Consider the following 14,299-nt stretch of genomic DNA (forward strand, 5'->3'; position numbering starts at 1 on the left):
TGTTCCTCAAATCAGCCAGCGCCTCTGCATCTCCACAGAAGGTTACGACAGCTCAGAAAGAGTTGTGAGTGCCAGTTATAAGAATCTGAAATTCTCCTATAACTAAATATTTCCACAACATTTTAATAGATAACAAACAGCGCAAAGTAGTACAAATTAGTGAAAAAATTCTGATGTCACTGATGTATCATGGTTATGTCATCAAATTCAGTATTAATGTCTCTTGCATATTTTTTAGTTCATTAGAAAGGCACAGTTCACACTAACACAGGTACATTTTAAAATGAATCTGTTCTTATACATTTTCCCTTTCCATTCACACAGTTTTTGACCACCAACTATACATCTCCTCAAAACCATTCTCCAAAGGAGATAAATTGGAAAATGCCATTTTAATATTGTAATGTGGATAACAGAAAACATCAGTTTGTGAAAATGCTGGTGTTTGATTGCCATGTGATCACAATTTGAAGACTGCTAAACTTACTTGGAAGCTGTTTTCTGTATTATATTTTAATTTCATTTTAATTTCACATTTAACTGATTTGTCTAAAATATGAGCAGCACTTGGGTATGCAAAGTATTTTTTAAAGTAGTCAAAATAAATCAAAATGGCAGAAATTATGTAAAGGTTATGGGCACCCAGTGCATATACCCAGTATCTTTGCATTGTGAAAAGGAATGAGTTGGGAGACTGATTGAAAATGCTAGTATGCCCCCCCCCCAAAAAAAAAAAAAAAAAATCAATCAATCAATCAATCAATCAATCAATCAATCAATTAGAAATCAAAATTTCCTGTGTCAGTGTGGACCAAGCCCAAGACTTGCCAGTTGCCACACAAGCCCATTTAGGATACTGTACAATGTATTTCAGGTTCAGAAGGAGAAACTTCATGCAGAACTAAAACAAGTTCTAAGTAAAAAAAGAAGCCACCTGAAACAGAGTCATTCAAATCTTGCAAGCATGGATCCTTCAAAGGAGAAGAGTGAGTCCGTGGTAAGCTAGAGCCATTATAATCACAGTTAATGCATGGTTAATTTCTCACAACAGTGCAACTTGTTGAAAGACCAAATGCAAAAGGGTCAGAACTATCCCATAAAAATACTGAAGTCAGTATCATAGTAGGTAGTTCGGCCTGATGCAGTACAACTTGGGTTAAATTGAGGAAGAACTCACAAGAGCAGTGATTTGCATGTGGTGTCATTGTGATACCAATTATGACAAAACTATTTTCCATTTTCATGAACAAGTGTGTTCCAGATGGCCTTGTGCCCCTCAGCACCTCATTGAACCACAGTTACATGCATAACCTACAGTTCTACTTCCTTATGGTCTGAACCACAAGGGCAGTTTGCTTCTGGAGTTAGTGGAATTAGTCTTGCTAAAAACTGAGCTACTGCGCAACTTATGTGCGGGTTGCTGTGGTTCTTTTCTTGCTTAAAACTGAGCTACTGCACTACTGATGCATGAGTTGCTGTAGCTGTTTTCCTGCTAAAACCTGAGTTAAGCAAGCTATAATGTAAACTATAGGCTGACAACACACATGAACATTATAAAATAGAAGTGTTATATTGACCGGCTCAGGTGTTTGTTCAAATTTTGTATATTCTTGCCCTGCTCTTAGTTAGTTGTTGGCTTTTTTAAAAATAACTGATAACTCTATAGTTAGATTGTATGAACCGAGTAGTGGATTGACTAAAAATAACTTCATGCTAGATTCAGTGAGTGATAATTCTACAAGAGTGTTGCTGGTGTGTTTGGGGTTAGGGGGAGGAGGGACTGTGCATTTCCTTGTTTCTTACAATAGGGGTGGACACCCCAACTTTCTGGTGATATACTGGCCCCTATTTATTTGGAATGTGGAGTATGTATTTACCAGGTAGCCAATACTTACACACTACACCTTTTAAAAGGATAAACCAACATGAAGACCAGAGAGCTGTCTCTGGGAGAAAAGTGAACTAGTTTGAAACTGAGGCTACATCCACACGACAACGGCAACGAGATTTTATTAAAAAAAAAATCGCGTCCACATGGGCAACGGATCAGTAAAATATCAGGTACATATGGCAACGCAACGCTTGATGAAAACGATGTAATACATATGCCACACCTCTACATGTGCTGTAAGACGGTCCCATCGGAGACACCAGAGCAATAGAAGAAGTAGGACGCATGTGCATAAACCCCTTCCTCGACCCGGCGTGAAGCACTCACAGGAACACACAACAACAAGAAGAAGATGGCTGTGACTACGCGAGGAAATCGTGCCTTCTGTGTGTACAAATGAGTTTTATTAGTGTGCATAGTTTTATATAACTTAATTTTCTTGTGTGTGAACATTTTGAAAAGCATTTTTATATAATTTATATAACTTTTTATATTGTGTGTGAACATTTTGAAAAGCAGTCTTATCCAATAAAAAAAAGAAATTCAAGAAATGGTTCAGTTACTTGTTTATTTAAAAGAAAAGCTGTATACAAAAGTGAATGCAATGCAGTGGTTCATACAAAACAGCAAGAGTGCTGCTTGTTCTAGTCATGTGGTTGTGATGTCATCGTAAACAAATCCGTTCTACTCATCCAGACGACTTCGCAACGGCGCCGTTGCCAGATTTTTCCACTCTGGAACTCGTTCTCAAAAAAATATTGTCTTGGGGCACCCAAAACGCCAGTGCCGTGTGGACGCCAGGCCGAAACAATAAACAATTTTATCAGATTCACTTGAATCCGTTGCCGTATGGACAGGGCCTGAGAAAAGAGTGAAAATAGATCAGAGCCTTGTTGAAGAAATCTGAGGCACTCAGGAGCGTAATAAATTTAAAAAGCCTTTAATATCTCTTGGCCATTCAGTCATAGTAACAGATAAAATCATGCCTATGTGTTTCAGCAATTAGGGCCTTCATCAGGGCATGACAGAATGGTTACCTTTGGGCTGTTTCTTCTAGATTTTAGTAAGTAATCACATGATCAGTAAGGACTGGTAAGTAGTCACATGATTAATATACAACCCCGATTCCAAAAAAGTTGGGACAAAGTACAAATTGTAAATAAAAACGGAATGCAATGATGTGGAAGTTTCAAAATTCCATATTTTATTCAGAATAGAACATAGATGACAAATCAAATGTTTAAACTGAGAAAATGTATCATTTAAAGAGAAAAATTAGGTGATTTTAAATTTCATGACAACAACACATCTCAAAAAAGTTGGGACAAGGCCATGTTTACCACTGTGAGACATCCCCTTTTCTCTTTACAACAGTCTGTAAACGTCTGGGGACTGAGGAGACAAGTTGCTCAAGTTTAGGGATAGGAATGTTAACCCATTCTTGTCTAATGTAGGATTCTAGTTGCTCAACTGTCTTAGGTCTTTTTTGTTGTATCTTCCATCTTATGATGCGCCAAATGTTTTCTATGGGTGAAAGATCTGGACTGCAGACTGGCCAGTTCAGTACCCGGACACTTCTTCTACGCAGCCATGATGCTGTAATTGATGCAGTATGTGGTTTGGCATTGTCATGTTGGAAAATGCAAGGTCTTCCCTGAAAGAGACATCATCTGGATGGGAGCATATGTTGCTCTAGAACCTGGATATACCTTTCAGCATTGATGGTGTCTTTCCAGATGTGTAAGCTGCCCATGCCACACGCACTAATGCAACCCCATACCATCAGAGATGCAGGCTTCTGAACTGAGCGCTGATAACAACTTGGGTCATCCTTCTCCTCTTTAGTCCGAATGACACGGCATCCCTGATTTCCATAAAGAACTTCAAATTTTGATTCGTCTGACCACAGAACAGTTTTCCACTTTGCCACAGTCCGTTTTAAATGAGCCTTGGCCCAGAGAAGACGTCTGCGTTTCTGGATCATGTTTAGATATGGCTTCTTCTTTGAACCATAGAGTTTTAGCTGGCAACGGCGGATGGCACGGTGAATTGTGTTCACAGATAACGTTCTCTGGAAATATTCCTGAGCCCATTTTGTGATTTCCAATACAGAAGCATGCCTGTATGTGATGCAGTGGTGTCTAAGGGCCCGAAGATCACGGGCACCCAGTATGGTTTTCCGGCCTTGACCCTTACGCACAGAGATTCTTCCAGATTCTCTGACTCTTTTGATGATATTATGCACTGTTGATGATGATATGTTCAAACTCTTTGCAATTTTACACTGTCGAACTCCTTTCTGATATTGCTCCACTATTTGTCGGCGCAGAATTAGGGGGATTGGTGATCCTCTTCCCATCTTTACTTCTGAGAGCCGCTGCCACTCCAAGATGCTCTTTTTATACCCAGTCATGTTAATGACCTATTGCCAATTGACCTAATGAGTTGCAGTTTGGTCCTCCAGCTGTTCCTTTTTTGTACCTTTAACTTTTCCAGCCTCTTATTGCCCCTGTCCCAACTTTTTTGAGATGTGTTGCTGTCATAAAATTTCAAATGAGCATGAAATTTCAAAATGTCTCACTTTCGACATTTGATATGTTGTCTATGTTCTATTGTGAATACAATATCAGTTTTTGAGATTTGTAAATTATTGCATTCCATTTTTATTTACAATTTGTACTTTGTCCCAACTTTTTTGGAATCGGGGTTGTACATTACAGGCATTTAGTAGACGTGCTTATCCAGAGCAACATACCCAGAGCAGCCTGAGGAGCAGTTGGGGGTTAGGCACCTTGCTGAAGGGCACTTCAGCCATTCTTGATGGTCTAGATAATTGAACTGGTGACCTTTTGGTCCCAAAGCTGCACCTCTAACCACTAGGCCATAGACAATAGACAATTAAAGTCACAGGTAAGTAGTCACATAAATAATGCAGACAGGTGAAGTCACATAACAGACCATGTTTTCAAACCATATTAGGTAGAGGCAAATAGACATCCAAACAAATACACATTAACAGGGCAAAACAGCAATAAATAAACAGATAAAAATACAACCACAATTCCAAAAAAGTTAGGACAAAGTACAAATTGTAAATAAAAATGGAATGCAATAATTTACAAATCTCAAAAACTGATATTGTATTCACAATAGAACATAGACAACATATCAAATGTCGAAAGTGAGACATTTTGAAATTTCATGCCAAATATTGGCTCATTTGAAATTTCATGACAGCAACACATCTCAAAAAAGTTGGGACAGGGGCAATAAGGCTACATCCACACAACAACGGCAACAAGATTTTTTTTTTAAATATCGCGTCCACATGGGCAACGGATCAGTAAAATATCAGGTACATATGGCAACGCAACGCTTGCTGAAAACGATGCAATACACATGCCACACCTCTACGTGCGCTGAAAGACGGTCCCATCGGAGACACCAGAACAATAGAAGAAGTAGACGCATGCGCATAAACCCCTTCTTCTGTAGCATCAGCCACATAAAGTTTTGATTATTAATCAGTAGCGTAAAACGAAAGATGCGGAAAGAGGAATGAATGGGGTAGATGGAAGCTGGTACGCCAACATTCTGATATCCTCCAGAATTCTTTAATGGTCTGGAATAAATTGAATGCTACACATTGATGGATTACTTTGTTCTTCTACACCCTTTTTGAGGAATGTATTGTCGGACTTAAACCAACATCTGAAGAGGTGAGATCGCTCCTTTTTTTTCCTATTTTTGCTGGTGGGATTGTTTTTGTTTTTGGAAAGCGCACGGGCGGTGCGCGGTTTGGTACTGCTTTCCGCAGTGTTTGGACTAAAGACTCTGCCCTAAGGGCTATTCTCTCACTCACTCTCTCTCTCTCACTTTGCACCATTACACAATAAATATTCACAGTGAAAATATTTTGTAAGCGCATTTCATGAACCAAGTTATAGGATTTGTTGACAACTCGTATCGAGTTCGTTACACTTCTACCCGGCGTGAAGCACTGACAGTCATGTGGTTGTGACATCATCGTAAACAAATCCGTTCTACTCATCCAGACGACTTTGCAACGGCGCCGTTGCCAGATTTTTCCACTCTGGAACCCGTTCTCAAAAGATTTCGTTTTGGGGCACCCAAAACGCTGGTGCCGTGTGGATGCCAGGCCGAAACAATAAACAATTTTATCAGATTCACCTGAATCTGTTGCCATGTGGACAGGGCCTAAGAGGCTGGAAAAGTTAAAGGTACAAAAAAGGAACAGCTGGAGGACCAAATTGCAACTCATTAGGTCAATTGGCAATAGGTCATTAACATGACCTACTATATTGTGTCACAAAGGAGACTTATCTGAGCACTGTTGTTGCTTCTGTTTTTGAACTAGTAACTGTTCTCTAGTGAGACATTTTGCTTTATTGTAAGCTGTGTACATAGTCTTATGGTTATGTCTTATTTTCTTAAATCTTTGACTTATGTTTTAAGCATTTCTTTTAAAATCTTATTCTGAGTAACATATGCATTTAAATCTCTGACCAAATTAGAAGAATATAATTTACAGTATGTACCTTCACCGCCATGTAATCTTTTCCAAGTAAATATTCAAGCTGGAATACACAAATGTTTCTTCCCAAAATCCCATAAACAAATTAGAATAATTAGGCGCAAAGTACAAACCCATCAATGTACTCTTTTCCTGTTCATAGAATTGATTCTGAAAGTGAAAGACAGTTATTCAAAGTCCATTCTGCTGGTTGCAAGATGAATGCAGCAGTGGGTATCTGTTCTCATTGTCTCTTTTCCAAGTAATGTGATAAAGGGTCCTATCTTACACCCAGCACAAAGTGGCAACAAGTGCCTTTCTGAGGTTTTAAAATGAGGTGCAGTCAAGTGCACTGTTGGCACATTGCTACCTTGAAGCAGCGGAAAGCGATTGTGGGATTAACCAACAAATACCTGGTCTGAAGTTAGTGGCATAGAATTTAACTGTTATTTTAAGGGTGCATTAACAAGATATTAATATGCGACTACATAGGTGTGTGCACAGTGTGCGTACACTCTGCCTGTTATGCGCACAGGGATGCACAGCAGCGCACAAACATGAAAAAGATTAAGAATAAAAAGATTACAGTGTGAAAGATTAATATTTTGTATATCAAGATATTTGAAAAAAATATACCAGTCAAAAGTTTGGACACACCTACTCATTCCTAGGTTTTTCTGTATTTTGACAATTTTCTACATTGTAGAACAATACTGAAGACATCAAAACTATGAAATAACATATGGAACATATATAGAGGATATTGCACGGTTGCACGAAGATATGAAGTTTATCTTTGAGTGGTGAACATATTCATGAGTGAGCGAACTGAACGAGTGAAAATATTTTCAACATGAGAAGATAAACTTCATATCTTCATGCCACCATGTAATATTCTTTATATTTCTGGACACATCCACCAAAAAAAAGTATAAGTTAAAAGAATTTTAATTTTGAACCAGTTTGCTATTTTGACAATGTGCGTCTAGTCAGCGGGAAAACACTGGGAGTGACATCATTGAAGTAAAATATTGTGAATATATAAATATAGTGAAATATGCCACTCAGAGCTGCAATGTATTTTATATGAAAAATGCAAGTTTTTCAACACAAGAAGATAAACTTCATATCTTCAAGCCGTGTGATTTAAAAAAAATTATTATATAGACACATTCACAAACAAAAAGTACACAAACTTATCAAAACAATTCATTGATATCCTTATGAGTGACAGATAGATATTTATGTCATGATGTTGAATCTCCATGTCCCAGTATCAGGACACAGTAAGAGGCGGATGTATGTGCAGAAGAATGTTTATTATTATAGTGAGAATACACACAGGCAAACAGTCCAAACCAGCAGGTAATATCCAAAGCGTTAAACAAGCAAACGGTCAGGGAAGGCACAAACGGAATGTCACAGGCAGAGAGAAACCAGGAACGAGGAACAGGCACAGGAATCAGAAAACCAGGAAATCAGACATGGGAAATTGCTGGGTTTCAGTCATGTGACTTTTCTTAGTGGTTTTACCAGAAGTGAAATAGTTGGTGGTCTAAACAGCTGTCTAATGCAAACAATTAGTGATAACTTATCAGAGTATGCTCGTAATCTAGAAGCCACTGCTTGCTTTAGATATATTCAGGAGATTGCTATGTGGAATGGAATAGACCCCTACAATCTGGGAAAAAAGGATTTGTGATATGATCTCGAAAACTACTCTTCAGTCGAGTTCCCCAACATCTCAAACTATCTGGTGTTGCAGACATCCTTCTACACCGCAAAACAGATGAAAGCATGGAAGAGTATAGAGGCTTACAACTTTTTTGTATGTGGCTGGGTAAAGGACCTCGGTATCAAATTGCTGCTGTATGAATCCTGTATTGTTTTTGCCCGTGTATGTTTTTAAAAAAAAATCTTTTCATTCGCATCTTTACAATGAAGCGCTGCAAGTTGAAGTGTAAACAAACAACAGTTCGCTTGATTCTCACTTGTGTTCACTCTTATCTCTCAGGTAAATCATGCACAAAGATAATCAGAAACCCCTTGAAAGACCTGGATCTTAGTTAAACAAGACGGAGAAGTGATCACGGTGCATTGTAACTGTATGGCTGGGTAAGAATTTTGTCATGGCCTTCATGAATATAGACTTTGTGAGGAGTGAGGAGTAAACAAAGAAACAGCTGAGGACTTTAGCGCTTTGTGACTAAAAAGAGTACCATAAAATAATGACACATAGCAAGAAAGGTACTTGGAAAACACTAATGACATAGCTGAGAGGGCTATACAAACCTTTCATAAAGTGATCACTGCAAACTCAAGCATGCTTCGACTCGGCTCCCTTCGATTTCAGTGAGAGGTTCAAAAGCCACCTTTCTCGACGTCTTTTTGTGAAATCCTGTGTTCGTTCACCCTTTTTTATTAGTTCACGGGGAACCCTGAAGAAACTTATCAGTTTCACAGTTTGATCTATTCGAACAACCTAAAACAATGCAAGCGTAAGGCATTTTTCATGAGAGCCTCTCTGTACACCTTCTCTGTACGAATATTTTGTCAACTGAGCTTCGGTAGACCACCAGCTAAAGTTTTGAATAACTAATGAGGCGGATGTGATGTCACGTGAAACCCAGCAATAAGACTCAGTAATACATATTGACATCACGTAATACTTCGCACTGATTGTGCGTCTAAACAGTCTTTATATAGGTGCCCATACTGCTGCTTAAATCATGTGCAGGTGTGTGTTGTTACCAGCGTGTGTGCGAGAGTCCACTGGACACGCACACAGCCCGGGGCATGCTTGAGAGTTCTTCAGGTGCATGCGCCAAAGCATGCAGGACTGACACCCGGATGTAGCTTATATGAAAAATGTAGTGATATATTTCCCAGTAAAACCCTCAATTCCATGTATGATATGGACACATGGTAAACAGAAAAAGTGTTTCACATTTAGATTCTTTAAAGTTTCTACTGTTTACCCTGATGACGCTTTGCACACTATTGGCATTAACCAGTTTCATGAGGTAGTCACCTGGAATGCTTTTCAATTAACAGGTGTGTCTTGTCAAAGGTTAATGAGTGAAATTTCTTGCCTTCTTAATGCATTTGAGATCAAACAGTAAATAGTAAATAATAAAAGATACAGTAAATAGCCTGTGGCAGTGGGGGCATGGCCTAGCGTAGGTTTGTGAATGGAGAGCGGGGCCAGGGAAAGTGAGTGGCAAAGTCAAAGCACCTGTATTAATTAATGTGTGTCTGTGTTGCAGTGACAGAGGATAGAAAAGGCGGGAGAGAGCAGAGAGAAGAGAGCTCTCCCGACCAGAACACGTGTGTGTGTGTGTGTGTGTGTGTGAGAGAGACTGGGAGAGTGTGAGTGTGTGACGCTGAAAAGCAGAAAATAAAAGAAAATAAAGAGCGTGTGTGAACATCAGTTCCCGCCTGCTGTGCTTCTATACTCCACCCTTATCAGGGAACTGTTACAGTGGTGCCGAAACCCAAGAGTACAGAAGGGAACCACCACATGGAGCCCTCCCCATTCCAAGAGCTCATCCATTCCCTCACTACCACCCAGCAAAACCAGCATCAAGTGCTGATCACCCTCTGGAAGGAGCAGGAACAATGCTTTGAAGCCTTGATGCTAGCCCAGCAGGAAGATTGCCAGGCATTCCGGCATCTGCTTGTATCGGCAGGGGCTTCAACCAGCACCACGGAGGACCCTCATGCCACCCTCATGAAGATGGGCCCGCAAGATGATCTGGAAGCTTTCCTCGCTCTTTTCGATCAAGTGGCCGAAACGTGGGGGTGGTCATTCGAGCAGCACGCGGCGCTCCTCCTGTTTCTGACTGGTGAGGCGCAGCTGGCTCAAGTATGCTGACCTGAAGAAAGCCATCCTGCAGCATGTCGGCTGCTCCCCAGAACAACGCCACCAGCACTTCTGGAAGCTGATGTTTCAGGAGGTCGGCCGGCCGTTTGCACTTGGCTAGCAACTCTGGGATGCCTGCCGGTAGTGGCTGAGGGCAGAAGACCGTGATGCCAATGGGATCATCGATCTGATGGCACTGGAACAGTTCATCTCTCAACTTCCAGAAGGAACAGCGGAATGGGTCCAGTGTCATCGCCCAGCGTTGCTGGAATGAGCCATCGAGTTGGCAGAGGACCATCTGGAGGTGGTTCCAATGGCAGGCAGATGAGGCGCATCTCCTCATGTTCTTTCTCTCTCTCCTTTCCCCCCCTCTCTCTCTCTCTTTCACCCTGTTCCCCTACCGCGGAGGAGGCGGCTGGCTCCTCCCCAGCCGGCCCATCGCACCCGTGGAGTCCTCCCATCTCCCTCTCCCATGTCTGTGTCTTCTCCCCCTCAGGTGAGTGATGCCCATAACACCGGTGCAGAGGGAAAGCCTGGGCCGGTGTGCTGGTGCGGCGGGGAGCCGGAGCATCTCCCGAGCCAGGACTCCGCAACGGAGGTGGGAGCTGTGATCTGCATCCCCGACGCACCAGAGATCGCCCCCAATCAGGCTGGAACGTATCGCATACCAGTAAGCGTTCAAGGGGATACATATAACGCGTTGGTGGATTTCGGATGTAATCAGACCTCAGTCCACCAAAGCTTGGTGCAAGGTGAGGCATTGGGGAGAGCACGAGAGGTGAAGGTGTTGTGTGTGCATGGGGATGTTCACAATTATCCTCTAGTGTCTGTCCATATTCTATTTCGGGGCCAAAAGCATAGAGTTAAGGTGGTGGTTAATCCTCGTCTCACCCACTCACTGATTTTGGGAACAGATTGGCCAGAGTTTGAACTATATTGGAATACTTAGTAGGGAGTGGGTCCTGCCATAAAATGTCATGGAGGAATCACGGTGTGGTATTGACTGGAGAAGCTGTCACAGAGCCATCCACGTCATCACTGCATCAGGACGATACAAGGAGTGAGGAGCAGCCCTCCCCTCCTCCCGCCCTTGGGGATTCCCTCGAGGATTTCCTTTTAGAGCAAGTCACATGACGAGACTCTGCGGCATGCGTTTGATCAAGTGAGAATAATCGATGGTCAAACTCTCCAGCCAAATGCGGCACCCATCTTCCTGTAGATTGCAGTTATTAAAGATGGACTGTATTGAGTGACACAGGACACTCAAACCGGTGAACAAATAACCCAATTGTTAATCCCTAAGAGCTGTAGGGAACTTGTCTTCCATGCAGTTCACTTTAATCCCATGGCCGGACACTTTGGGCAGGATTAAACACTAGCCCGAATAATGGCCCAGTTCTATTGGCCAGGGATTCGCGGGGACATTCATTGGTGGTGTGCAGCGTGCTGTGAATGCCAGCTAGTAAACCCCGTGGCCACTCCAAAAGCGCCTTTGCACCCTCTCCCTCTAATCGATATCTCCTTTGAAAGAATTGGTATGAATCTCATTGGGCCATTAGATCAGTCAGCACAAGGATATCGCTTTATTTTAGTTCTGGTGGACTATGCAACGCGATATCTGGAAGCGGTGCCTCTCTGCAATATCTCAGCACGCAGTATTGCGGAAGTGCTCTTCCATATTATCTCCCAGGTCGGGATTCCGAAAGAAATCCTGACAGACCAAGGCACTTCGTTTATGTCACGCACACTGTGCGAGCTGTATAGGTTATTGGGGATTAAATCCATCCGCACCAGTATTTATCAACCACAAACGGATGGTTTGGTAGAGAGGTTCAATTAAATACTTAAAAATCTAATTCGGAAATTTGTAAGTGAAGATGCATGTAATTGGGATAAATGGCTCAAGCCCCTGTTATTTGCAGTAGGAGAGGTCCCGCAAGCCTCTACGGGATTTTCCCCATTTGAATTATTATATGGGTGAAAGCCACGTGGCATCTTGGATGGGCTACGGGAAAATTGGGAGGAGGGACCTTCGCCTAGTAAGAATGAAATCCAATACTTTCTTGACCTGCACACCAAACTCCACACACTCACTCACTTAACCCAGGAGAATTTGCGGCAGGCACAAGAACATCAAGCCTGGCTGTACGACAGCAGCACGTGCCTTAGAGAGCTCACTCCTGGAGACAAAGTACTCGTATTATTGCCCACGTCGAGTTCCAAATTAGTTGCCAAGTGGCAAGGGCCCTTTGAGGTCACACAGCGAATTGGGGACATTGACTATGAGGTGAGGCAAACAGATAGGGGCGGGGCTCTACAAATATACCACCTCAACCTATTAAAGCATTGGAATGAGGGGGTCCCTGTGGCATTGGCGTCGGTAGTTCCGGAGAAGGTGGAGCTAGGGCCGGAGGCAAAAATAACCAAAACCACAACCCAAACCACTCTGGTCCCTTGTGGAGACCACCTCTTACTGGCCCAACTTACAAAGGTAGCCAAGTTGCAGGAGGAATTTTCTGACGTGTTCTCGCCCCTTCCCGGCCACACCCACCTCATAGAACACCACATTGAAATGCCCCAAGGGGTGGTGGTGCGTAGCAGCCCGTACCACTTACCCTAACACAAAAAAAGGTGGTTTGAGATGAACTCAAGGCCATGCTCGATATGGGCATAATCAAGGAGTCACACAGTGACTGAAGCAGCCCGGTAGTCCTGGTACCCAAGGCCGACGGTTCGGTCTGGTTCTGTGTGGACTATCAAAAAGTCAACTCGGTGTCTAAATTCGACACATACCCAATGCCTCGCATTGATGAGTTGCTTGATCAGTTAGGTGCAGCTCGCTTTTATTCGACACTGGATTTGATGAAGCGATATTGACAGATCCCTTTGTCTCCTCTATCCTGAGAGAAAATGGCTTTTTCCACACCGTTTGGATTACACCAGTTTGTCAAGCTTCCTTTTGGGTTGTTTGGGGCTCCCGCTACGTTCCAGTGGTTCATGGACAAGATCCTCCGCCCCCACGCCATCTATGCGGCAGCCTATTTAGATGACATAATTATATGTGACTGCTCACCGAATCCAGGGACACATGTCGGCCGAAACGAATCCGAGATAATCGCAAAAGAAGCATTTTTTTTTTAATTTGTGATTTTTGTTTTTTTCCATCATGTGCAAGTTGAGATCTTGAAGAATGCAATCAGTATTTCAGATAATAGATTGTTTTGTTGGAAAAGTATACATTTTTTGTTGCAAATTGTCTCATTTTTGTCAGGACTGTAGCCTGCTAGGGGGTGTGGGTAAATTACCATATGGGCCATTCACATGATGATTTAAAGCCATTTGGTTTTTTTTTCTGCGAATCAGCTGTATGATCTGAGTTGAGCGCATGGCTACTTAACCTGCATATAGGCGTGTGATTTCACTATGGAATGAGTTACTAAACAGAGCGCAGAGGAGCAAACACCGCGAAGCAAACAGACACACGGTATTTACATCGGAGATCACCATTTCTAGCAAAAAAAAAAACGCAACCTCGTTTTCCAGATTGAATGGAATACTTGAATGATTGGATGATACACGGACCGTTCTAGGATTACATTCCATCGGAGGCATTGGTGTGTGCAAGGCGCCGTTTCTCTTTCTGATGGGGTGAGTTTATTAATCTAAGGCTGTGTGGTTATTTTTGCATGTAACGGAGAGAGTGTTGTGGTTTGGTTAAGCCTAGGTCACAACCGGACATACGATTTTTTGGCCGTGTGATTTTTGGCATTTCCCAAATCGCTGCGTTTTTTTTTTTGTTCACGGAGAAAGACGCGCGTTGGCCGCAAGTTTGTCTTGCAACCTGAAAAAAACGTAAGCGCCCGTAGAGTTTGTTTGACATGACAAAGAACCTCTGCGGCCGGTCTGCGGCTCGAAAATCAGCACATCACACACGCGCTCTCGTGCTTTTCACACACGCGCTCTCGTGCTTTTCACACGCGCGCTCTCGTGCGTTTCTTGCGCGCTCTCCATG

General features: G+C 42.4%; 1 protein-coding gene across 1 annotated transcript in view; it reads left to right on the forward strand.

Annotated features, from left to right (window-relative positions):
- The first annotated feature begins 882 nt into the window (after positions 1–882).
- The window catches only part of prx (periaxin), a 54,631-nt gene continuing 41,214 nt past the window's right edge, over positions 883–14,299 (forward strand). The window contains 1 exon segment of the mRNA XM_060923569.1: positions 883–997. Coding sequence (XP_060779552.1) covers positions 965–997 — 33 coding nt within the window. The 5' untranslated portion in view covers positions 883–964.

The sequence above is a fragment of the Neoarius graeffei genome, chromosome 6 (assembly GCF_027579695.1).
Source record: "Neoarius graeffei isolate fNeoGra1 chromosome 6, fNeoGra1.pri, whole genome shotgun sequence".
Classification (NCBI taxonomy): domain Eukaryota; kingdom Metazoa; phylum Chordata; class Actinopteri; order Siluriformes; family Ariidae; genus Neoarius; species Neoarius graeffei.